The sequence below is a fragment of the Protopterus annectens genome, chromosome 7.part0 (assembly GCF_019279795.1).
Source record: "Protopterus annectens isolate FY-2018-M chromosome 7.part0, PAN1.0, whole genome shotgun sequence".
NCBI classification, from domain to species: Eukaryota; Metazoa; Chordata; order Ceratodontiformes; family Protopteridae; genus Protopterus; species Protopterus annectens.
In genome coordinates this window covers 394,354,242-394,381,574 of record NC_056739.1, presented here as the reverse complement: position 1 = coordinate 394,381,574, position 27,333 = coordinate 394,354,242, and the positions used below count along the sequence as shown (strand labels likewise).

The following is a 27,333-nucleotide window of genomic DNA, read 5'->3' as shown; positions in this document are numbered from 1 at the left end:
ATATATTCACATATTTATATATATACCTATTTATATACCTTCCTATTTATATATTTGTTTATTTATTCATTTATTTATTCATCTACATTTATATTCATATTTGCATCCATATTTGCATTTATACATATTTATACACATATACATGTGCATCTATGCGTTTATTATTATAAAACATCTGTATTTTTACCTAAAATTTTATAAATCACAGAATTTTATTAATAAATATTATACATCTTCGCACAGAACATATAATGCTTTATTTATTTATTTATTTATTTGATAAGCATTTTGTCTTAATTGCGTTTATATACGTTCATATTATTAAGGAAATAACAAATGACACAGTACTGTCTGACTTTGAACGATACTGCTTAAATCTAAGGTCTTTTGGAAATGTCTGATCATGTTATTCTGTCTAATTGATTAATTGTTCTAATGAACTAATTACTTATTTTAATTTTGGTGCCTTTTTACTATTCTTTATTATATAAACTGAAGTTTTAAATGTTAATGTACTGTCTGATGAAGCGTAGTAGTTGCTACGCGAAAGCGCTCACATCTAAATAAATGTTCTTTTTTGCTGAATCTATCCTGGTCTACGGTCAAGTTTATATTGAAAATTGATGCTGATCTATTCAATTTTATCTTGGTGACATTGGGCTGTTTGTTGAATACTCCAGCTGCTTCCAACTGTTTCGTGGTGAGAGAGCCTGGTTTTTACTGCTTTACCTGCCTTGTCATTACAGGCACTCTCTTCAGCTACCGGTGAAAAGTTTTTTATTATACAGTTTCTTTCTTGATTATTTTCACCGGCTGCACACGATGGAAAATGTTAACATTGAATTGGACTATTCTCCAGGGACGAGGGACGCCTCAGCGATTTTGGTGGATCTTTTACACCAACAGGCAAACCCTTTATTGGCTCTGGATCTATCACATACTGACAACGTTGTTCCAGTCAATGAAGAGGGCTTTAACATCACCGATTTTAACACAGCATCCAAGGAGCTCGAGGATGACATGTACAGGCTACAGAGATATGCCTGGCAAAGGCAGCACCTGGAAGCATGTCTACACTACTCTGTTGTGCCAAGGGGGATGCGAGTCCTTTGTATGCCATCGTATGGAGAGGCACATCCGGTACTACTTAAAAAATGGCAGGACCTTAATATTGATCTCGGATACAGGTACATTAAGCTTTTGCTTGAATACTTTAGTCCAATAGAGACTGAATTACGTAACAAAGTTGACCTTGGCTTTAAAGATTTAAGTAACCGTTTTAAAACGGAGTATTGTGTTAGGAGAATGCGTAATATTTGCCTTCAGGTGAATGCCTTTAGTGAAAGGCTAAAGGCAACGAAATTGCGCAAGCTACAAAGAGATTTTCAAGATTTCAGATCTCGGCAAATATTTGTATGGCCGAAAGGCAATAATGCTGCTCAGAATGTAAGTAGCACAAATGAGAACATGAATCATTTATTACCTCCAACTAATACAGTTAGTTCTATTAGTAACGTGAATGATCTTCAATCTACTAATGAACTTTTACCTGCTACATCTTTGGAGGGAGCTAACACTACTCTCTCCGCTGTGTCTGACACGCCCCCTCCTAATCAACAAGCACTGCAACATCCATCTAGTAATTTAGCTAGACCGAAGGACTCACATTCTGTTAATACCTCAGGCCCTTCTCCTTCCACTTTTTTACCTTACCCCGTGAAACAACAACTTTATCACAGGGGACGCTCCATGAGCCGGGGCCCAAGAAAAAGGAAACTTTCAAAAGAAAATTACCAGCCAATAAGAAGAACAAGAATGTGACTGAACTATTATATAATTATTCTGACGTTTCTTTTTCTGATGCGGACATTTCTCTATTGAATCGGGGACTTAATTTTATTCCAGCTTGCCCTGACACTTTGAGTCAGGTGCTAATTGACCTTAGATTATTTTGCAGACTGGTAGCTTTGAAGGTGTTTTTTAAAGACAAAGCTGACTCTACTAGTGTCAATGTGAATACTGTTTTTAAACGCAAAAGCACTTTTATGCCTCCACTTTCTTATAATATTGAATGTTTTTTAAATCTGTGTGAACATGATTTTTATAAATTATTTTCTACTAAGGTGAAACCTAGTTTTTATAATCTTACTTTAGAAGAATTTACTTCTTTAAAATATTTAAGCAATTGCAATGAAATTACTATCAAACCCGCTGACAAAGGGGGTGGGGTAGTCATCTTAAACACCACTGACTATAATATGAATATGCATTTAATGCTTAATGATGACACAACATATGCTAGAATGAAGTTATATGATGTCAACAGGATAATTAAAAATGTACATGATGTATTATATGATCTGCTCATTTGTAGACAAATCAGTGAAGAAATGTATAATTACTTGGTTATAGATAATCCCACTGTACCAATCATTAAGGGATTACCGAAAATCCACAAGAACCAATATCCCATTCCACTTAGACCCATTGTTTCGGGGGACAATTGGGTCACTGCTAACATTTCTTCTTTCATAGAATTTCTACTCAGACCTGTAGTAGATTCTTTTACTACTATTTTAAAGGATACATACCAATTACTTGATTATTTATCTGAGATGCACCTAGCTCCACATGAACATGAATACCTTTTAATTACCTTAGATGTGAAAAACCATTTTACATCTATCCCCAATGATTTAGGTATTGAAGCGGTGAGAGAAATATTATTAGAAGAAACATCATTTACAAATGATAGACAGTTGCTAATAGGCCAATTACTGGATTTAGTTCTGAATAATAATGCATTTATGTTTTTGAATAACTATTATCTACAGAAATGGGGGGTGGCAATGGGCACCCCTTGCGCCAACACCTATTCTAACTTGGTTGTTTTAGATTGGGAGCGGAGATGCCTGTTTACCCACCCCTTGTTTTCTAAGATAAAGGTCTATAAACGTTTTGTGGATGACATTTTTATCGTTTGGGAAGGTACTGAGAATGATTTTAAGGACTTTTTAGCTTATTTAGAAACCACATCTACCTTCCTTCAGTTCACCATGGAATGTTCTCATGATTTAATTAATTTTTTAGACGTAACTTTAAGCATTACAGAACATGGCCTTATCACATCAACACTCTATAGGAAACCAACTTGGAGGAACACCCTTCTCACCTTTGATAGAATGCATCCTAGATATATTTTTCCTGGTATCATCAAAAGTCAATTTATCAGATTGACCAGGCTTTGTAAGGACATTCCTAAATTACAATCTGAAGCAGATCGCTTAGAAGTACTTTTTAAAGAAAGAGGATATGACCCAAGTTTAGTTAGTAATATTAAAAACAGCGTTATAGATAATACACAGATAGAAAACAAACCTGTTAGCACCAGAAAAAGGGTAGATATAAATAGACAGACAAAATTTGTAGCTGTAACCCTAAACTATACAAGTATTACTAATGATATTAAAAAGATTTTTTACAATAATTGGAAGGTCCTAATTATGGATCCATTTGTCAGGCAAGTCGTGGGGGTAAAACCCCATTTCATGTTTAGAAATAGCCTGAACCTTAAACGGCCATTGTGTAATGATAATTGCTATATCTACCCAGTAGCATTATCTGTTAGTCATAAGACTGGTACTTTTCCTTGCCATAACTGCAATAGGTGCAAGTTCATTTCTAATATGCCTGAATTTCACCAACCTACTATGAATTACATCTTTCGACCAAGGTTTTTTGCTAATTGCTGCACAAAGAACCTTATTTATCTTGCGACATGCAAGAAATGCCAAGCCTTCTATGTCGGACTTACTAAAAGATGTTTGAAGGATAGGATATATGGCCACTTATATGATATACAGAGAAAAAATGAACTGAATGCCTTGGCGAAACATATACTAGAACATCCTTCACACCATTTTGACTTTAGAGTCTTAGAAATAATTGTAAATAATAAAAGAGGTGGTGATAACATGCTGCTTTTAAATAATAAAGAACTGAAATGGATTCTGAGATTGGCTGCTCATATACCCCCTGGCATTAACAGCCATGTTTCTATCAAGCCTGCTTTGGAAGCTAGATAAGGTTTAAATATTATTCCATTTCTTTAACCTAGTATTCCTTCATTATTTAAGTGTGTTCCATATATAAACACAATTAACATATACGTTTAAAGTTAAACAACTGCACATTTTTTGCACCATTAATATTCATTTTTATTTATTCATAACTAATTTATTTCTAACATTCTATTTTATATTGCATAAGCTTACATATGCATTTTTATGCTGAGTCTATAATTTTAAATGCAATTTTAAATGCATTCTTAAATACATCTCAAATACATTTTCATAAATATATATTTTATTATTTTTTTTTTTTTCTATTTAATTAGTTTAGATTACATTTTATTCTTGTGCTCCTGGTCATGTACTTAACTAGTTTATATCTCAAATGCCTTCATATGATGTTGTTTTATAGTTAGATAGAGACATTCATACATCATATATCTCATATCATATTAGTTTGATATTATAAAGCATGTATAATTGTAAACAACATATGAATTGACCAGTATCTATTCACATATTTATATATATACCTATTTATATACCTTCCTATTTATATATTTGTTTATTTATTCATTTATTTATTCATCTACATTTATATTCATATTTGCATCCATATTTGCATTTATACATATTTATACACATATACATGTGCATCTATGCGTTTATTATTATAAAACATCTGTATTTTTACCTAAAATTTTATAAATCACAGAATTTTATTAATAAATATTATACATCTTCGCACAGAACATATAATGCTTTATTTATTTATTTATTTGATAAGCATTTTGTCTTAATTGCATTTATATACGTTCATATTATTAAGGAAATAACAAATGACACAGTACTGTCTGACTTTGAACGATACTGCTTAAATCTAAGGTCTTTTGGAAATGTCTGATCATGTTATTCTGTCTAATTGATTAATTGTTCTAATGAACTAATTACTTATTTTAATTTTGGCGCCTTTTTACTATTCTTTATTATATAAACTGAAGTTTTAAATGTTAATGTACTGTCTGATGAAGCGTAGTAGTTGCTACGCGAAAGCGCTCACATCTAAATAAATGTTCTTTTTTGCTGAATCTATCCTGGTCTACGGTCAAGTTTATATTGAAAATTGATGCTGATCTACTCAATTTTATCTTGGTGACATTGGGCTGTTTGTTGAATACTCCAGCTGCTTCCAACTGTTTCGTGGTGAGAGAGCCTGGTTTTTACTGCACTACTTTCCTCATATAATAATTTTGGTTTAATATATTGTCATTTTCTTCAACACAATTAATTTGTTCCAATATAGTGCCATACAACAGGTTAACATCACTCTTGTTTCATTTTAAAATGTGGAGAAATTATTTTGTCCTCCCTCTGATTCCTTATATCTCTCATATGTTCCATAAATCTGGAACAAAACTTTCTTTTCGTCTCCCCTATATAATATAAATCACACGGACAACATAGGGCATAAATCACCCCTTTACTTTCACAAGAAAATATGCCCCTAGATTCAAATCTAACACTATTAATACTTTTGACTTTGTTAACAAAATGTCTGCACACACTACATTTCCCACACTTAAAAGTTCCCTTTGCTGACAGCGGTCTTCTTATTTCCATTGTTGGCATACTAAAACTACCATGTACCAATATATCCTTTATATTTTTACCTCTAGTATATGAAAAAAGGGGGTGTTTCGGTAGAATAGTTGCTAAAAATTTATCTTGTATTAAATATTCCCAGTAATATTTAATCAATTCTACAAACTCTTTACTTCTAACATTATAGACTGACACAAAGTACATTGGGTCTATTTTATTTACCACACCTCTCTGATGTTCTGCACTTCTTTTCACTGTATTATCCTCCCTCAACACATCTGTTCTAATTCGGGCCTCCTGTATATTACTTGGGTCATATCCTCTTCTCAAAAGCATATTGACTGTTTGCCTTATTTCCTGTAACAAAATATCTTTCTCACTACATAACTTGGATAATCTTAATAACTCCCCATAAGGAAGTGCCTTAAGCACATGGGGGCAATGACAGCTGGTAGCGTGAAGGTATTGGCTACCATCAGCAAATTTTCTATGTATACGGTTGTAATACTTCCATTCTCTTTCCCTTCCAGAACAAGATCTAAATAAACAACTTTTGTACCTCTCTGCAAACCATCAAATGGCAAACCGTATGGGTTATTATGTAAATCAATTATAAAACTATCCACCTCATTCCAACCTCCCTCACACACAAATGTTAAATCATCTATATATCGAAAATAAAAATCAACATATTTTTTCATAAAATTAAATTTGAATAAAAAAGTAATCTCAAAAAAGACATAAAAAGATTTGCATACATAGGGGCAAAAGCAGCCCCCATGGCTGTTCCCTGCCTTTGCCTATACATTTGATTATCAAAATAAAAATAATTATTTTTCAAACAAAAATCTACCCACTCAATAACAAAATAGGAAAAGGGACTGTCCCCCCAAAAATACCTGGTGATTTCTGAACATAAGGCAATAACACCTTGTTTAACATCAGATCGATGTTATGTAAAAAATACTTGTAGACCCAAATTATAGGCCTGCCAGGAGGATTCACTAAACTTTTATGTATTTTTGGTAGGCAGAAAAAAAACTCCCTTTCACTCTCTCTATTACAAGATAGCTTTGACTTTCTGAAGAAAATTTCCCCTGTGCTATGGAATAAGAATAAATATTGGTTAGTGCTTGATGTGAGAAGTTTATACACATCAGTTAAACATGTGCATGGACTAGTGGCCATCAGGTAAATGGGTGATTTATGCCCTATGTTGTCCATGTGATTTATATTATATAGGGGAGACGAAAAGAAAGTTTTGTTTCAGATTTTTGGAACATATGAGAGATATAAGGAATCAGAGGGAGGACAAAATCATTTATTCACATTTTAAAATGAAGCAAGAGTGATGTTAACTTGTTGTATGGCACTATATTGGAACAAATTAATTGTGTTGAAGAAAATGACAATATATTAAAACAAAAGTTATTATATAAGGAAAGTGTGTATATATATATATATATATATATATATATATATATATATATATATATATATTAAAATATAAAACCTTGGTTCCCAAAGGTTTAAATAATGAATTGGAAGTGTTTACTTTAAATTTGGAATATATTTCATTGATTAATAGAATGTAATTTATAATTAAGTATAAAAGAGTTTGTTTTAGGAGTTTTTTATTCCTTGAAGTTGGTGACACTGAGGCGCTAGAAGAAAAGAACAAAGTGTGTTTGTTTTACTACGTGTCTGTTCCTTGCAGCAGTATTAAGAGTTGGGATTATATTTTCCATTTTGGATCCTGGTCGTATTTATTTGTTGGAGAGTTGGTGTGGTTCTTGTTTTTTTTTAGCATTACTAATCTGTCTAGCAGAAGTGGTTTGGATAGGGAAATCACTGCAAGGTCTGCTTTGAGGTTCAAAAACTTGTATTTGTGAGTCTGAGGTACTCTGCATAACATATTTAACTTCTTAGGGGCAGGAGGTTGACTTTCAGGTAAACCACATTGTCTAAAGCACGTAAAACATGATAGACAACTGCAGAATGAGGAATATCCAGCTGTAACAAATCCTAATATATTTGCTGGGAAGCAAAAATGTCACTCTCATCCTATGGAAAAAGTTCTTTCATTTTAGATAGTTTCAAAAAAGAACGGTGTTCTGCAGGAAAATCTGAAGCAACATTTTCCTCAGATTCAGAATCTTTGGGTTGCAAAGAAAATGCTGCAGCACAACATTTTCCCCTCCAATCCTTTCCCTTTTGACTAAAAATCAGAGTTAGAAAGAAAAGGAACTCTTTCTTTTGTTTCACAACGATGAATTAGTTAATGGAAATTGAAATAGCAGTAGGAGAAACCATATACTCCAGTAAGCCGGCTAGCTGGAAGACGGCAATAAAGGCTTCGCAGATCCTCTGATTTTCACCACAATAACTTTAATGCTCAGATAGCAACACAACACAAATGGTCCACATGAAGCACACACATAATACAAAAACAGTCGATGTTAAGCGCTTTCATCTGCCGATTGCAGACTTCCTCAGAACATTACATTTAGAAAGTGACCCTGATATTTAAACTATATTTGGCGCCAAAACAACTCAAATGATTTAAAGGCACATACATAAATATATTGCACATCTCTCGATAATTAAAAATGTATAAATATGGATGATATGTATAACTAAGAATTGCTTGTGGATAATCTTACAACAATTTCAGACTTCTCCATAATTATAAAACTTACAATTGATAATTGTGATAATTAAATAAATATTATAAAACCATTTAATATATCCATATATGAAACCTATCTAATAACTACATGGATTCATTTTACAATAATACTATAAATATAATTAATATAATACAAATATATAATAGTCCCATAATAAATAATAAATAATACTGAATAAATATTGATAATAATGTATGTTAAAATGATTTTATATAAGATATAACCCTCAAATTCCTAACAACTTGTGTATTACTATCATTCACATTTTTAGGAAAGGTTTAATACTTATAAAGTCATTAAGCCCTGGAGTTCTTGTGGCATCTGTTAACATCTGCCACTTGCTCTCTTTACAAGCTAATTTGTTTTTCCAATCTCCTCCTATTGGATTCAAATATTCCTGATCTATGATTGTGAATGTAAAGAAATGTTGTTCTCCTGCCTCTTTAATGTGTCTGTACAAAGCATTCTTCTGGTCTTTGATTTTAATTCTATAATAATGTTCGTAAATCCGCTTTTTTAATTGTCTCTCAGTCTTTCCTATGTAAAAGGCTGGGCAGGATTTACATTTAGCTAAGTACACCACCTGTTTTGTATGACAGCACCCTCCCCTACTCTTAATTTTTGTATGATTCACATCTTCTAACTTTATGTGGGTTGTAGTATTGATATATTGACATTGTTTACAATTTCCACATTTTCTAGTAGATATATCTGTGTTCTTTTTATTCTTTCCTTGACTACCTGTCTTCTCTAATAATTTCTTGATGTTGGGAGCTGTCCTATATACAATAGTCGGTTTGCAACCCAACTTGTCTCTAGTAGCTTCTGTAACAGTGATAATATCCCAATATCTCACCACTATCTCCTTAATATAATTAACATATGGGGAATATGTCAACACACATACTCTTCCTTCCTTAAATGTGTTTTCTATAGGATTGTTTTGTTTAGCTTCTTGTCTGCCCATTAAGGGTATATATTTTTGATTCCATTCTGAGCTGACATATTTAATAGTATCATCCAATAGTTCTATAGGATAACCTCTATCCTTAAATAATTTATGAATAAAAGTCATCTCACTTTCCATATCCATTTTAGTTGATGACATTCTGGCTCCCCTTATACATTGGCCCTTGACAATATTTTTGAAAATGTGTCTTGGGTGATTGCTACTGAAATATATGTAGTCATTGGAAAATGTTCCTTTTCTGTGCACCTTAGATGCGAACCCATCATCCATCTTGTATATGAATGTGTCCAAATACGAGATACCACTTTCACTAATATTGTACGTGAACTTTAAAAACTTTTAACTTTAAACTTTTGTGGTGGTATTGATGTATTCCATAAATTTCAGTATATCTTCCTTATCACCTTTCCATAAAATGAAGATATCATCTAAAAACCTAGCATAAAACATTATATTGTCCTTATATAAACTATTAAACACATAAGTATTCTCCCATTCTAGCATGACTAAATTGGCAAATATGGGTGCACATGATGCACCCATTGCCACTCCTTTATTCTGTCTGAATATCTCACCTTCATATGATATATAGTTATGGTCTAGAATCAATGACATCATATCTAAAATAAGCACAATTTTATCCCAACTTAAGTCAGAATATGTTCTCAAGCTGTTACAAAAATAATCTAAACCTTCTTCTTTCGGTATACAAGAGAACAAATCACAGACATCTATCGTCACAAAATTATATTCTGTATTACACACCTGTGGTGTTAATTTACTTAAAAAATCCCATGAGTCTGTCATCAAATGGGGTATATTTTTATATATATTTTTGACCCATCTGTCAATAGTATAGCCAATGTAGGAGAAACCAAGTTTCTTACTTTTTGATTTATTTTCCTGGGAAATTTCCTAGAAAAGGGCAAACTCAAAGTAGTGTCACTGTCCAAGGGCTCAGACACCTTTTCAGCTATGTGATAGACCTTCACCTACTCCTACCCCTGAGACCAAAAAGAGTGATTCCCTCTTGCCAGTTGAGGGCAACACCACAGCTGCAGAAGACATGTCTATCGTTATGTCCTTGGTGACTTAGTGGAGGAAAAACAATTATCGGTACAAGGAACCTCCTCTGACCACAGCAGAATGACCCATGATTGGCTGCTTGACACCTAAAGACTCCCTGAAAACCTTCTTATTCTTCTTTCTGATGGGGGAAGAAGAATCAAGGAGATCAGTAGCTGCTCCATTAGGTCCAGCAGCAAACGAAGCCCCAAAGTCTGTTAGTGAAGCCAGTAAGAGGTGGTAAATTCAATGCCAGATAAAAGATGGTTTTGAGGTAAACACACATTGACAGTCCCTAAATGCATCAAATTCTATATCATTCTATACCAAAATATTAATACTCACAGAAATTAAAAAGAAATTGTGTAATGTGTAACCTTTTTCAAACTTAAAACAGATACCATAAGGTTCACAGTTATGCTGTAATTCCTGCACTGTAAGGCCAGTGCTGTATCCTTTAGAAATAACACCAAGGAGGTCATGTAGTTATCTGTGATGAGATTTCTTCATCTTTACACAGTCCAAGGACTCTTCATGGGTTCACTACATGCCCATTAGCCCCCTATCTGCTTGACTGACCCACTGGCCAGCTCTGCTTGGTCCAAATTGTTTCATTCCCCTGCTGTTTGGTCCCAGTAGTGGTCAGCCACATTCCCTTTACTAGGTGTGAGGTAAAGTTCATTCATTCCCTGGGACAGGCATGCCAGTCAAGTCCCCCCAAATGAGTTGAGAGTCAGAAGGTAGGGTGTGGATTAGTCAGAAAGTGAAATAGATCTTGTTGATAGATCTCCTGAGCCTATCTATATCTCTTAACAGGTTCTTGACAGCTTCTAGACCTTGGGGGATACACATCATCCTAGGCTTGCTAAGTGCTACTGGACTACTGTACAGTATGTGCTTACCAGGCCCGAGCTCTGTACGTTTAGCACTCGGTGCTTCTGCAAGGAGCCACCCAAGTGTTAGTCCAGAGCTGTCTCCCACCTCCTCAGACTGAAGGCCAGTTAATCCCATCCTCCTTCCAACTCCTTCAAGTGCCCAAGTCGCTAGTTGAACATGGGCTTGGCTGGGGTCACAGGCAAAGCTTCATCCTTCTATGTCATGGAAGCAGGTAAGAGTACATGCTCATTTTTAATGTGTAACACTTCTCCCTCACCATAACCTTCTGATGTTGCTCACACAAAGCTTGTGTTATGCCTCAATTTATTAAATTACCAGAAGTAGTTCACCTGTGCCCATAAAGTGTAACTTCTCCACTTACTGAGACCTTTAATGACATAACTGCATTCTTCCCCCTTTGCAGGTATTTCCCCCTCTCCCTTCTCAGGTATAATTTTAAACACTCTGTCCTTTTCCTCCACACCATTGTCTTTACTTTAGCATATAGATCTGGAACTAAACCGTGCATCTTCACTTCCGTCCTGCACTTAGTGTCCTTGCACTGTGTCATGCTTTTTTCATATTTTAAAGATATCTGCACTCTTCCTCACCAATGTTAACTACTTTTTTTGTACATGAAGTAAATGACATTGTAACAGAGAACATTAGTTGTGGTGTACTTTCCCTAGAGGGATGCTGCTAGAGTTATCATCAATGCTATTACATCACTGTGATGTAAATAATTTATATTTATGTGTTTCATTGATTTATTGCTTGATATTAGCTTTGTCTTGAAACTAAAAGTATCTCTCATACACACTTCTGACTATTAACCATAATGGATTTGTTTAAACTGTACCATGGACATGATAGTGTAAGTTAAAGGTTTTCACTGGCTCAGGTCTTCACCATTCAGTTCTGTTATTTGGCATTTGGATCAGTATTGCTAAAACCTTTCAGGGAAAACATTAAAGTAAATCAGAACTGAGGCCACCTCCATACATTGCAATGCTACAGTAATTGGCACAGAGGTCACCTCCATGGATTGTGATGCTTCATTCATTGGCACTGAGGCCACCTCCATGCATTGTGATGCTGCATTAATTGGTACTGAGGCCACCTCCATACATTGCAGTGCTACAGTAATTGGCACAGATGTCACCTCCATGCATTGTGATGCTTCATTCATTGGCACTGAGGCCACCTCCATGCATTGTGATGCTGCATTAATTGGTACTGAGGCCACCTCCATGCATTGCAATGTTGAAGTAATTGGCACTGAGGCCACCTCCATGGATTGTGATGCTACATTAATTGGCACTGAGGCCACCTCCGTGCATTGTGATGCTGCATTAATTAGCACTGAGGCCACCTGCATGCATTGTGATTCTGCATTAATTGGCACTGAGGCCAACTCCATGTATTGTGTTGCTGCATTAATTGGCACTGAGGACACCTGCATGCATTGTGATTCTGCGTTAATTGACACTGAGGCCACCACCATGCATTGTGATGCTGCATTAATTGGCTCTGAGGCCACATTCATGCATTGTGATGCTTTATTATTTATACTGGTAATGGCAAGAACTGCCTTTTTTATTGATTGCCATGAGTATAACATTAACTGCACTAGGTACCATAAATTAAATCCTTGCTTATGCAAACCTTAATATAAGAACTTCCTTTTACTTCAATAGTAAAAAAAAGTTTTACATTTACTTTTGCTTTAGAAAATTATATTTTCAAAGCATTACTTCTGAAATCTCAATTCAGCTCTGACTTTGAATGGAAAATTCATGTGTACCCATCTCTGTCTTGGAGAGAGCATTGCGCTCTCATTTGTCAAAGAAAGATATGGTCTTGCCCTAAAACATTACATTGTTCAGCGTTAGTCTTCTAAGGTTATTTTACTACAACCTACTTTTTCCCTCAGCCCATGGCAAGATCTCTGCTGCTGCTAAGCAGCTGTAATCTGCAGGGTACTTCACAGCAGCTTCTCGTGGGATCATCTTATGTGTAGCTTCCTGGAGTTTCTGACTCTTAGACCTTCCTTTTACTAAAGAAGGCTGCCTTCATGTATCACCGTAGTCCTTCAATTTGATATCACTTATTCATAGAGCACATTCACCATTCCTTTAATTCATATTTCTGCAATTTGTGCCACCAGACAGCAAGATATATTATCTGCCACAGTGTGAACAGTGGTATCTTGCTAGGTAGCATCATCCATCTGTGTTGCTGCATCTTTCTCTAGCATGTTGCCACATTCTTTCCTCTCAGCCGTTGTCTTTGCCCTTGACCCTGTATTTTTTTGATCAAGGTACTTTTATTGGAATAGGCTGTTTACTTGCCATAGCCACCTTCTGCTCTTGGCAACTGTTATGATTTCCTTTTCTACTGTCAGCAGATAGTTTTTATTTCTTGTTCCCCATTTGGAGGTATGCATACCTCCTACTTGTACCCACCCTGGCATCATACACCAGATCAGAAATGCTAGCCCCTATTTAATGTTTTGAAGTACACAATCATGTGAATGTATAACTTTTTTTGGATGTTATAACCTCTCAAAATATAGAGGTTCATAGTAACACTAGGTTATATAAGAGATCTTGTAAGCATTATCCAGAATGCAGTGGTATGCATACAAAATTTGTTTATAAGAACGTTGTGTGAAGTCAGATGCATAAAGCAGAATGTACAAATACTGACTTTTTTTTTACCCGATGTCCTTAATTCTATGCCAAATGATTTTGTAAAACATGAATATGATCATGGTGAACTGGATAAAAGGATAGTAGATGTATTATCACATAGAAAAGCATACAGTAAACCTTATTTCACAGAATGAGTGGTGCTGGTGAATAGATGGAGCAATAATAAGACCAGACTGCTACTAACTTATTCTAGAAATGTGAAATGTATTTGTAATGTTATGAAAAGTACCTGGGACATACTAGCTGCCAGTTCTCATATTTTGAAAATGGTAAGAAGTGCATCTAGTTTTATATTTATAGGTTCATAGGTAAGTAGTACTAGGCTAGCTACCCTTGCAGGCCATATTAAGCCTAACCAATTTCCCTTCTTTGTGCTTCAGTTAACCTATCCCATTTGTTTAGAGTGGACTTACCCATCCCATGGTCGATAATTATATATTATCCCTAATTAGAATAACTAGGATCACACCATAGATAATTTGAGGGGATCCATGCATGGGATAAAGCACTTTGGAGTTCCCTGTGTCAATTAGTGTACCTGGAGCAGTCCTGAGGTAAATATTCTGTTTCACATTCATAGATCCAAGTTATGCTTGAATATGGATAGGGCTGAACTTTGTTTTATGCGGATGGATAGTCTGTACCAGAGCAGCAGTATCCTCTGCAAGATATACCCATCCCTTCAAACCATTCTGTTGATGTTGAAGAAGAGGTTTAGATCCCTAGACTGCTTATTTCTGATGCCATTTGACTTGTTGTTGTGCAGTAAATCCTTCAGTACTGGGTCGGAGGATGCCTTGTATGCTAGACACAGGTCACCTCTTAGCAATCTGTAGGATACCATGTATAGTGACGGGGCTTTGAGTCGGTCTCTGTAAGACATGCTGTTTAGACTTTGTATTGTTTTAGTAGGGCATCGCTGTGGGCATTCTAGTTGTTATGCATGTCTGGACAGATACATGTCAAAGCGGGCATTATAACTGGCCTAATGATGGCTGAGTAAAGGGGAGAATGACATCCCTAGATCTAGGCACGATCTCTTTGTTTATGCAATAGAGAAGGACTTTCTTGCAACAATGGACACATTTTGGTCAAAATTTAGGTCACTGTCCAGGTAAGTTCCCAAATCTTGAACAACTGGGTCAACACTTAGGGGCATAGTGATAATGTGGATAGATGACTTCCTAAAGGATACAGTCATGTATTTAGTTCAGACCATGATTTTGGCACCTGTTATTTATTTGGGACAAAACATCCTGCAGGATGGCTAAGTCATTTGGAGATTCAATGACTGCTCCTAGCTTGTGGTCATGTGCAAACTTAGTCCGCCAGTACCCTTTGGTATTGAAAATGAAAAGAACTTGGAGATAGTTATGTCATACAAATATGTATTCTGAGAGTATAGTGTTAGCAGATCATTTGACTGCACACCCTTGTAGAAGTTGGTTCATGTCCAAATGTATTGCTGAAATACATAGGGGTTGGGAGGGTGGCCTAATGGTTAAGGTGTTTGCCTTTCAAGCACAAGGTGCAGGGTTTGAGTCTCACAAGGGATAATTGGCTAGGCTTAAAATGGCTCGCAAGGGCAGTTAGCTTAGTACTAACCCATGTAAATGAATTTTCAGCCATCTTGTTAATGGCAAACAACTTTTAGTTTTATAAACAAAAACAGAACTGCTCAGTAGATAAAGAAGAGTGTATCCAAAAAGTAGGTAAAATCCAAGTAGCTAGAACACTGAAGTCATAAAATAAGAAAAAACAAGCTAGAATGCTTTCGCTCAAAGCTTTATCAAGTGAAAAACAAATTCATTATTATTATTATTTGGTGACTTGATTGTTCTGGCTACCCAAGTTTTACTTTTACACAGGCTGCATGAAATCCAATATAGTTTATATAGCACTGAATAACAGCAATAGTACTTTTGGCATTGATAAAGCAAATAGGCATTTAAGGAGCGTATAACTGGAAAGGTGATTAGACTAAGTGGAGGTGATGTGACAAGTTTAACTGAAGTAGAATATAGATGGGATTGCCATTTGAGGTGATTTGATATAGTTACCTGAAATACAAGAATACCGATGGGTTATCTTTTCAAATACTAATAATGTTTATTGTGTTTGAATGACCGTTATAGTGTCAAACCAGTTTTGAAATGTAGGGCTTTAAAACATTAATGATGTTTTTAGAGTTTGAGTATGCTTTGTGGTGTATTCCTTAAATACTTAATGCAATGGTGTTTTTTTTTGTTTTGTTTTGTTTGTTTTTTTAACCTACTTGAGAAAGTGCTTTGTGTATGAAAACAGCCTGTGCGGTATTTACTAGAGTTTCTTCTCCATGGTTTCCAGTTCTCTGTTTTATAATATGTGATATTTGTGCTATTTGAATCAAAACATAGCAGGGTTATCCTGAAGATGTTTGTGAACTTGGATATCATTCTGACAAACCTAGAATCACTGTGCTACTTTATCCATGGTTATACCCTGTATAATGAATGCAGATCATGGTATCATCACTTGTAGCTTAGCAGTAAATTCAAACTCATTCTTGAATAAAACATTATTTACAGACTTCACTGAAAGAAACCTTGACAGAAATGAATCACATACTTATGAAAACAAAATTAGATGGTATACACATAAGTCTGCTAAATATATTGCCACGAGTTGCATGACACCTCTCATGTCTGCATTAATGAGCATGTACCAGTAAGACACACATGTGTAGGTAACTTCAGCATAAAGCCCCTTTAGTGGAAACACAAACCTGGTAACATACAACAGAAAAAAGGGAGCTATGTAGCTTTCGAAAGTAATCCTAGTCAGAGATAATTTTAGCTTAAGTAAAGTATGTAAAAAATCTAATTTTTCTTACCAAGTCTTCCAACTTCCAGCTTTATTCAGATATTCTTTAATTACATCAGAAACTGGAAAGGGAAAATTGTGACTGCAATGTTATTAATTAATAATGAGGTGATTACGCAGTCACAGAATGCTTTCAGAAAATTCTGTGCAAACTTCACAATAATATTACACACACACATATATATATATATATATATATATATATATATATATATATAAATATGGGTCTACTTCATATGATCGACAGCTCATATGATCGACAACCATAACACTGACACCAAAACATTGAAAGCTCAAAACACCTAAAGCTCTTATGATCGACACTCATAACATCAACACATGAAATCCAAACCATTATGCCCTTTCCCCACTGGAGCACGACCCTAGAGTAGGAATAAATATTTAGGGGGGTGTGGGGGGCTATGCCCCCCACATTATTTACATGAATATAATCAATTCCGTTAAAAGTATCCATATGTATGTTTAAAATTTAGATATATGTCAGGGACTTCGCCCCCCACACCCCCCTAACTATTTATTCCTACTCCAGGGTTGTGCTACAGTGGGGAAAGAGCATAATGCTTTGCATTTCATGAGTCGATGTTATGAGTGTCGATCATATGAGCTTTAGGTGTTTTGAGCTTTCAGTGTTTTTGTGTCAGTCAAATGGTTGTCGATCATATGAGCTTTTAGTCATATGAAGTAGACCCATATATATACATGCACGCACACATGTGGATTTCATTCAACTGCTGGAACTATGATGTGTTTGAATGCAGAAAAGACTGGCAATAGTGATAGAATTTGTAAAGACTACAAATTACCTGTCTTTTCTTGTGGAAGATGAATGTACAGCAAAGATTGTGAATTTGTCTCTTCCTTGCTGTAGTATGATCAGGCCAGTAATGCCAAACCCCACTAGCTGTGAACGTGCATAATTCAGTCTTTATAGTGACCTCATCAGCACAGCATAAATGGATTGTTTGGCTATACTTTAGAAACAAAGAGCTTTAAATCCAGCCGATGCCCATAAACATTAAGATGCCTGCAAAATATTTCAACTAACATCCAAACCAAAGGGTAAGAAGATCATACAGACCATTTATTCAGTAAAAACTGCACGAACGTTATGGTATAATGCAGTGAAAACTCTAGCTTGGCTGATTTTTTTTTTTTGCAGCTATTACTGCATGGTTTGTGGGACTTTTATTTGTTTGTAAGTATAGATATAGGTATAGATATTAGCCAAATGTTATAGAGACAAAAGGTGACATCCCTTTCAGAATTATAGGCATAACTGTTGACACAAGCAAAATTAAAAACCTCAAGTCCTTCAGCAATTTAGCTCCCTAAAGTCTCCGTTCTTTTACCTAGAAAGTTGCTTTCTTGATGGTATTCAGCTCTGCCTCCAGCCATGCACTGAATAAAGACTGGTAGTATGTATGATGTGAAGGACAAATTGGTGCTAACCTTACTGTTAATGTAAAATCTGAAGAAACAACACAACCAACAATCTTGTTCTTAACCAGTTACGTAATTCCCAGAAAGAGGGGAAAATAGCATTCTATGCAAACTGATTTGAGGTATTCCACCATTTGCATTAGCATAACAAAGTTGCATAGGCAAGCAGTTTACTTTCCTCAGCCTTTTGTATCATTGCATCCAGACTCCATTATGTGAATTTCTTCTTTATGTTTTTGCTACCAGTATTTCATAGTGCAGGTTGAAGATTTTGTCCACGCTCATGTCAGTCATGCCATGACCATTTTCTGAAATCTACATTCTAAGATGTCTGCACTGTTTAGTCACATGGAATACAGTGATTCACAACAATGGGAAACACTTCACCTTAGATCAGCAGACATGGCATCATATTGCATTTTGTGTACTTAACCAGTGGAGGTAATACTTGGGTAAGTCCACTACTTCCCAACTCTTGGTGGTCTCTAAATATAAATACTCAGGCAAATGATAGAAATGAATTGTGAAAAACTGATCTATTGAAGGACTTATTTTGCATAACAATAATAATTTCAAATTGTGTTACACTGTCTTTGCCACGTTTCCTATTTTCTCTGGGAGTGATCAAGTCTCCTTTTCATTGAGTTTCAGTCTCTTTGTGAACTGAAATGGCCATGCTTCATCTGCTTAGCATAACTCAGATTCACAACCGCTCCTTTATTCCTTGTGGTGCAACATTACTGCATATGAGATGAAAGAGGGAGCTGAGACTGAGCAAGGTGTGTAATTCAGCAAGAGATCCTGACTCATAACACTGTGCATCAACAGGTACTGGTTTCAGTGCCAACATGCTTTAAAATAGTCTCTTTGGGGTCGGGGGTTGCTTAAATTCTGTTACTTCCAAATATTGACTGAATGGTGGAAACTGTCCATATAGATTATGGTGAGTATGTCAATTTCATTAATTTTTCTTTAATATATATGAACAGTTCACTGAGGAGTTTTCAATCCATTCTGCACTGTTGTAATGTATGAGAAAATGAATTTGGCTTAGAAGTTTTTAACCCTGCTTGAGTTTATTCCCAGTACTAACAACATGTTGCTTTCCTATTTTCACTACTCCTTGTCTGTTCCTAATTCTTTTACTTACTCTTTACCTCAGGAGATGGGCCCTCCCCGACCTCCCCTCCCCAAATCTTACGTTCCCCTGGAGCCTCTACCAAGCATCCTTTCATTCCCCAGCGAAAGCCGCATCTGGTCATTCCCAAACACCCCTTCCTGGCCACAAAGCGACGAGAGAAGGAAGGGACAGGTATTTCAAGACCATCAGTGTCTAGTAGGCTACATTCATTTTTTAAAACAAGAAGTTGGAGCAGAGACTACTGATTCCCAGTGTCTGAATTTATTTTTATGTTCCAAATGAATATTACTGGAAGCTGGTATCACTGTCTTTGAAAACGGGTCATACAACACATCTTTAACTCCATGGCATTCTGGGATGCAGCCATTACATGTGTTTGTGCAGACAAATAAAAATGTACCTCAGTCCTCTGCTTTCACAGTTTGTGATAACTGCACAGAAAAAGTCAGAGATGAAAAATAAATTTTGCTGGAAATACATGGCTGAACGTTACGGGTAACCAGTTGTAAGAATGTTTTAAAACTCATAGTACAGAGGTTCCAACTACCTTAGAAGGCAGAAGGATATTTAGTTCTCCAATAAATTAATAATCCCAACTGTAACAGTTTTTGTTATAGCCACCAAAGACTTCATCCATCCATTTTAGTAAAATGAACTGCTGCCACTAATTTAAGAATAATTTCACTAGCATGTTAGTCTAGTGTTCCCCAGGGTAAAAGATGGTCTAGTGGGAAGTCTACCAGCTGATTTGCAGTGTAGTGTAGTACAGTCTTCACGAGAGAAAGCTTCATTTGTTTATTTGTTAATGATACTTACATGTACCTCATCTGCAAATTAACTGACATATTTTGTTACTAAAATGGAAAAACATAAATTGCACCTTTAAGTTTTGTATTGGAATACTAACTTGTGTGAGATGCAATGAGGCTGAACAACAGAACATTTTTGCAACCTGATATATATGTGTCAGTCAGTTATGTACTTCAGAGCGCACTTCAGAATTATAAAATGAGCCACAGGAACTACCACTGACTTAGCTGTCCACGGAGTCACTGTAGGAGTCTGCTGCGACATGTCAGAGAGTAAGGAAATGAGCAAATATAAATAAAAGGCAAGTATGGTAATAATTAAAAAAGTAAGAAATGGCCCTGTTAATTTGATGAAATTATGCTGCAAGTCTTCCTGCTTCTTGTAGAAATGTGGTATACTACTCAGAAACTCTTATTTAAAAAAAGGAGTGACAAAATAATGGAAACATGTAAGCACATTAACAAAGGGATGGTGTCAAATCTGTAGACTTTAATGAACTGTACTGCAAAATTCTAACACACATGGTCATTTATTTTCCCTTGGTGTGGCTAGTTTGATGGTCATGTGGTATCTTTTGTGTCTACTTGGCATCTTGAGAAATCACTTGATATGAGGGGGATTCAAAAAAATGTGAGAGGATAAATCAAGACTGAAAATCGGGACATGCTCCAAAAATAAGTATATCATGCAGGGGAAAATCAAGATTGAAAATAGGAATGTTCCTTCGAAACAGAGACAGTTCAGAGGTCAGGATTTCTCACAGGACACCTGCTGCTGTTTTTTAATAAATACTTCTAACTCAATAGATTGAGGGAACTGTCCTAATATCCCTAGAACAAAAATACTTACAAATGTATATATTTAACATTTTTTATATAGATCTCTTCTATAATCACAAAAATGTAATTCAGAAGTAGTTTTTGTATACAAACAATCAAGTTCCCTATTTTGAAAAATCATTTTGAGTATGCTGTACAAAGGTTCTTATAAATTGTACAGCAAGTCAAGGCTTGTTGCTAGAAATGCTGCCGGTGTTTCAGGAAAGTTGAAAGTAAAAATATATTTATTGCATAATATGTTTCAAGCCTGGAGCCTGTTTATTTTCCTGCATTTGTTATCCTTTCTGCTTCAAGCTATGTCATAAGCAGGTATGCATCAACTCATTTATATGCACTCCTTAAATGGGCTGTGAGCAAAGCGTTACTTACCTTAACGTAAAAGAAAATGCAAAAATTAATTTGCTTTTTTTCTTCATTAAAAAGTCAGTCTTATTCTGATGCAGCTGGCATATTTAAAACAGCCACAATTTTCTTGATTTTGTTTTTGTTTGCAAGAGTTAAACAGATGATGAAGACATAGCTCACCCCTCCCGTTTTTTGTTTTTACAATTGTTACCCATTTTCTGTGAAATCTCCTTTAAAAGAAATATGCTTAGTAGTTGCATAAAATATTAGGTTTTGCAGAGTGGTCCCTGTGGTTGTTCTCTGCTGATGGCATAGCCAAGGTGTCATCATCATCTCATATTCATCTATGCAGTCAGGAGAAAAGAAAACCAAGCCTGCCTGCTTTGAATATGTTGACTGAACAAAAAAACAATTTCTTTTATGAAGAAAATGTAAACTAAATATAAGTAGAAAGGATGTGCTCATAATTCTGATTTATAGACAGGTTGGGGCTGATCTGCTAACAGTAGGTCTGCTTTAACAGCTCTTATTATGCTTGTACTGTACTATACTATACTGTACTATACTATACTGTACTATACTATACTGTACTATACTATACTATACTCATGTGATGTTTGTAACACAGTATCCTCAGCTTTCTTTTTTTCTCTTTCAGTTTGATTCTTGCCTGGTATCCCATAATGTTATTTTGACTATTGGATTACCCTTCCATAGACCATCCACACAGCCTCTAATTTAGTTCAGGTCTGTAGCTCCTGTGTTTGGTGTGTACACCCCACCCCCTGCACGTTGGCCCATCCTGTTCTTTTGTAAAGTAGTAAAACAGTAGAATCAAGAGTCTCATTTCTTTCTAATTACTTAAAAAATACATATCTTCTTGTAATGTGCATCACCAGAAAGTCAATATGTTCAGCGTTTCACTGTTGCTGTAATAACAATATGGGTTTTTCTTGCTGTGCTAGCCCTTGGCCGACCCGAAAACCAGAGCTTTTATTCTCTTCTCCTTGGCCGGTTGGTTGTCAGGACATCTGGGTATAAGGTCATTGGCCAGTGCCATCTTATAGCTCTTTCTCGCAGTCAAAGCCTGAACCATCCACCTTAATAGACTGCATCGGTCAGTCCAAATACCATAGTTCATTTTAAAGCTACGTGCCCTGTTGGGGGGAACTTTGTTTTTCCATTATCTGCTCTGTTGGATTAGTTCACAAATATTTGTCTTGATTGTGGAAAACAGATTCCACATTGGGACTTTTATTCCCTGCATTTATATTGCTTAGGCCAGGAGCACGATGTCCCTAACTGTCCCCATTATGCTAACTTTAAGAAGCTCGCTATCCGACATAGAGCCAGATCCCTTGCACTGTTCTTAGAAAAGAAAAAGGGCTTCATGCACTATGGTGTTAAAGAGAAATTTAATATTATTTCTGTACTATTTGTTTGTACTGCAATGATTTTCATATTTCTAAAAATATCTCCATAATCAAATGACAAAGACAGAACTGCTTAGCCTCTTATGAAAGCTTACAGTTGTATGAAGAAAATGTTGCTTGCAATATTTGTGTTACTTGAATGGTTACTGAGACATCATAAGCTGTTTATACAAGATTAAAAAAAAAATCAGTATTTACTATCATTATAGTGGGTATAAAATCCAATTTAAGATCCAGAACTGAATGAATAATGCTGTAAAGGTTACCATATGGTAAATAGTTTACTGTTTAGTTTTCTCTAGTAATGCTAATGGTTCTAGAGATATGAGCATTTGTTTGAACTGTGAGGAGAAAATGTCATTTTTTTAAAAGGCTCAGGAAAACACCCACTGCGAATTAGAGTACAAACTCAAAAGACCTTGATTGGAGGGAATGAGTTAATCAGTTTTTATGCTGAAACCAGTCTTTTGTTGCTTCTGCAGCTTTCCAAAAAACATTATCCAAAACTCCTGCATTCCATCACCCTAGTCCTAGAATATTGGTAGAAAAATTAAGCAGGTCAGGCCTAACAGCCACAAGTGGTAGTTGGGTCCCAAGATTTTCCAGACTCTAATACAGAGATGGGGATCCCACAATAATAGGTTTCTCTACCACCATCTACAAAGGTTCTGTTTGCGGTTTCCATGCAAACAAGTATGGGCAATGGATGTCCTCTCCATCCCTTGAACAGGGAAATTCCTATTCCTGTATGTATTTTATGCTATCCCCCGATCCCCAAGGTGCTCTAGAAAGTCATGAAGAACTAGACTACAGCATCAGGCTTAAATCCAGTCTACCTAATCCAACCATATCTAGGACAATTAAAACCAAGAAAAACTTCAACCCCGATCTCTTCCAGAGAGAACTAAGAGCATGTAACTGGTCTCCCTTAAATACCTCACACTGGAGGAAGCTGTTACTTACTTTAATTCTAACTTCCTAGCCATACTAGACCACCATGCACCAACCCGCTCTATTAGAATGAGAACTAAATCTGCCCCGTGGCTTTCAAAAGAAACCAGGCAAAAAATCAATCTCAGAAATAAATACTGGAATAAATCTCGTTTAACTAAAAACCCAGTAGACCAACAAAACTTCAGACAGCTGAGAAATTAAACTAAAAAAGCTGTACTGTCTGACAAAAGAAACTACTACCTACAATTCCAGCAGACTCACCATAATAAACCACAAAAGTTCTGGGTGAGTATTAATCAATTATTACACCCAGGTCAATCCATCACACCAAACCCACAAGGCACAGACCAGGAGAATCCCAAGCAGACTGCTAATACCTTTTTCACTGAGGCCATTCAAACTCTTGCCAGACAGTTATCTACTCAGAAGTTAACTATATCCAACTCTAACTCTAATGTATCCCCTCCATTTCTCTTCCAACCAGTCCCAACAACATATATTCTTACCCTTATGCAAAAACTGAAACCGTGCACTCATCAGACCAACTACCCGCTGAATATCTACAAAAGGCAGCCAAATCCATCGCCTATCCTATTTCCATTCTCATCAATAGAACCATCAGTGAAGGACATATCCCTAAAATCTGGAAAGTATCCCATATTATCCCCCTTCATAAGGGTGGGAACTCTACTGAACTCTCCAATTACCGTCCCATAGCCCTACTTTCTCCCTTAGCAAAGATCATGTAAAAATGCATCCACAGACAATTGCTAGACCACCTAATCCAAAATAACTTACTTTCAAACTGTCAACATGGTTTCAGTCCTTCCCACAGCACTACTACTGCCCTCCTTTCCTTTACTGACTGTATTAGCAAAAACCGTAACCTTAATATGCTTTCCTCTGCACTGTTTATAGATCTGTCTAAGGCATTCGATATGGTAAATCACCAGATACTTATAAATATCCTCAAAACCTTGTCACTAGATGCACTAGCTATGAAATGGTTCCAGTCCTACTTAGATAACAGACAACAGGCTGTACTTTGACATAACATTCTATCTACCCATCTGCCCATTAACATTGGTGTTCCTCAAGGGTCCATATTAGGACCTCTCTTGTTTTCTATATTTATCAGCGACCTTCACCTAGCAATCCCCCAAGCTACATGCATACAATATGCAGATGATTCCACACTTATATGCTCAGCCACATCTATATCTGAACTTCACTCCCTTACCCAAAATGTGTTTAACACAGTTGAACAATGGTTTACACAGCGCTGTCTCCTTCTGAACCCCAAAAAAACTAAACTCCTCCTTTTTACTCCTACATGTAAGTCCCCCCCCCAATAAACTTCACAGTAACATCCAATAATGACACTTTCATATCCCCAGATCCAACTAGCAAACTACTAGGTATCACCATAGATAACAACCTTAACTTCGACACCCATATTAACAATACTCTAAAATCTGTTAATAGAAAACTAGGCTCTCTGTACAGGATCAAACCCTTCCTCTCCCCTGCAGCTAGAATAACTATTGCTCACACCCATCTAATTTCTACTGTCCTCTATGCCTCACCCATATATACTAATCTCTCTAAAAACAACCTTAATAAAATGGAAAACTCTTACAATAACATATCCAGATTTGCTATAGATAACCCTTTCAGAACCCACCACTGTATTAATCTAAAGCAGCTAGGATGGCTTGAATTACAAAATCAGCTTAAATTCCACCAACTGACCATTGCCCATAAAACCCTTTACCAACCTACCAATACCCCTATACTATCTACCTCATTACCCCCTACAACAGTCTAAAGACCTTACGATCATCACATACACTTCTTGTAAATATTTGTACATCAAACAACAGGGCTGGGGACTCTCTTTTCTCTAATACTGTTGGAAAATCCTGGAACCTTCTTCCTAACAAACTTTCCTCTCTTCCCTCTATATCACTCTTTAAAATCAAACTGAAACTTTTCCTCAGAACACACTGGTTGTGCCCCTGTACTAAACCTGACTGATCAACTAGCTCTTCTTACTTGGTTCAACCTACCCTCCTCTTCTCAGTAATCAAGTTCCTTTTCTTAATAACAACTTGCCTTGTCCTTCTATACTATTACTTACATCTTCAGAATCTCATTAAGGAGACTACTTTTACCAATATATTGTATAATTTTAGCTCCTACTTTTTCTTTATGACTACTTGTATACTAATATATTGTATAATTCAGCTGCCATCTTTTTCTTTATGATGTATTGCAACTACATTTTGTATTGTACTAATTGTATATGTATATTTTGCATTATGTTATGAACGAATGACCTCTGATTATTCTCTGTACTGCACCTGCAATGTTTATTGTATACATTAATTTTTGTATATGTGATTTTGTTTGTTTCCTCAGAGCTTATCTCCCAAGGCCTCTACTGAAAATAGACATATATCCAGTTAGACTAGCCTGGTCAACAAATGTTCATAGGTTCATAGGTTAGTACTAGGCCAACTGCCCTTGCGAGCCATTTTAAGCCTAGCCAGTTATCCCCTGTGAGATTCAAACCCTGTACCATGTGTTTGTAAGGCAAACACCTCAACCATTAGGCCACCCTCCATATAGTAAAATAAAAATAAATAAAACAAAGTCAAGATCTTCTAAAACTTCCTCAACTATGTATGTTACTAACCGAGAGCCAAAGTTTAATTTCTGCATTCTGACCTGAACTGCAACAGCTTTCACAGCTTGGTTTTCATCTGCCTGCCCTTTATGGATAATTTTTCTGTTGATGTGCTGCACATTTTGTAAGAGAATATAAAATATAACATTAAGAAATGTATGTATCCAAATGGAGAAGGCTTCCTTATGTGTCTCTAAGATAAGGCTATCTACAAAGGCTAAAGGGCATGATGTTGTGTAGTATCTAGAAATAGCCTTTTTAGGGGCCTCTGTCATATGCCTTTGTGTACCTTTTAGCCATTGGCTGAGTGCCTCCACCTAGACCCATTTTCCTGTACTACTATGAAGCAGTTTATGACGTTTTTGCATGTAACCCCCTAGAAAACGTGTGCTCTATGGGATGTTAATTTTATGATTAAAAAACTAACCATAACTCTAGCCCTGTTGAGACAATGTCTTCAGGGACACAAACTTTGTCCCAGAGACTCCCCCTTTTGTGGAATAGACTCCCTCTCCACATCAAGCAGAGTACCTCATTAACCCTTTTTAAGCGGAACCAGGATAACTGGATGGGGAACAGAAAATATACCACTGGAATTCCACCTGTATCCCTGTTGGACAGTGGCGTAGGGTACTGATTTGTTGGAACACAGGCTAAATTCTTGGCTAGGCTTGTAAGGGCCTCAGGGCCAATAGCCTAGTAACTTCCTGTGATCCTATGATTCCTGTCCAGGAAAACTGACTCCATAGGAATATAGTCAAAAGCTACTCACAATGCCCAGTAACTAATAACTTTTCCCCGAACCATCTTTT

The 27,333-nt window shown here is 36.0% G+C and overlaps 1 protein-coding gene across 19 annotated transcripts in view; it reads left to right on the top strand.

Annotated features, from left to right (window-relative positions):
• Positions 1-27,333, top strand: part of PLEKHA6 (pleckstrin homology domain containing A6) — a 1,822,600-nt gene that overhangs the window by 1,659,459 nt on the left and 135,808 nt on the right. For 16 of the 19 annotated variants that reach the window (XM_044076969.1, XM_044076965.1, XM_044076964.1 and 13 more), the window contains one exon: positions 19,473-19,622. The exons of the other annotated variants lie outside the window; for them this stretch is intronic. In XM_044076969.1, coding sequence (XP_043932904.1) covers positions 19,473-19,622 — 150 coding nt within the window. The remainder of the gene's footprint in view (positions 1-19,472; positions 19,623-27,333) is intronic. 19 annotated transcript variants of the gene reach the window in all.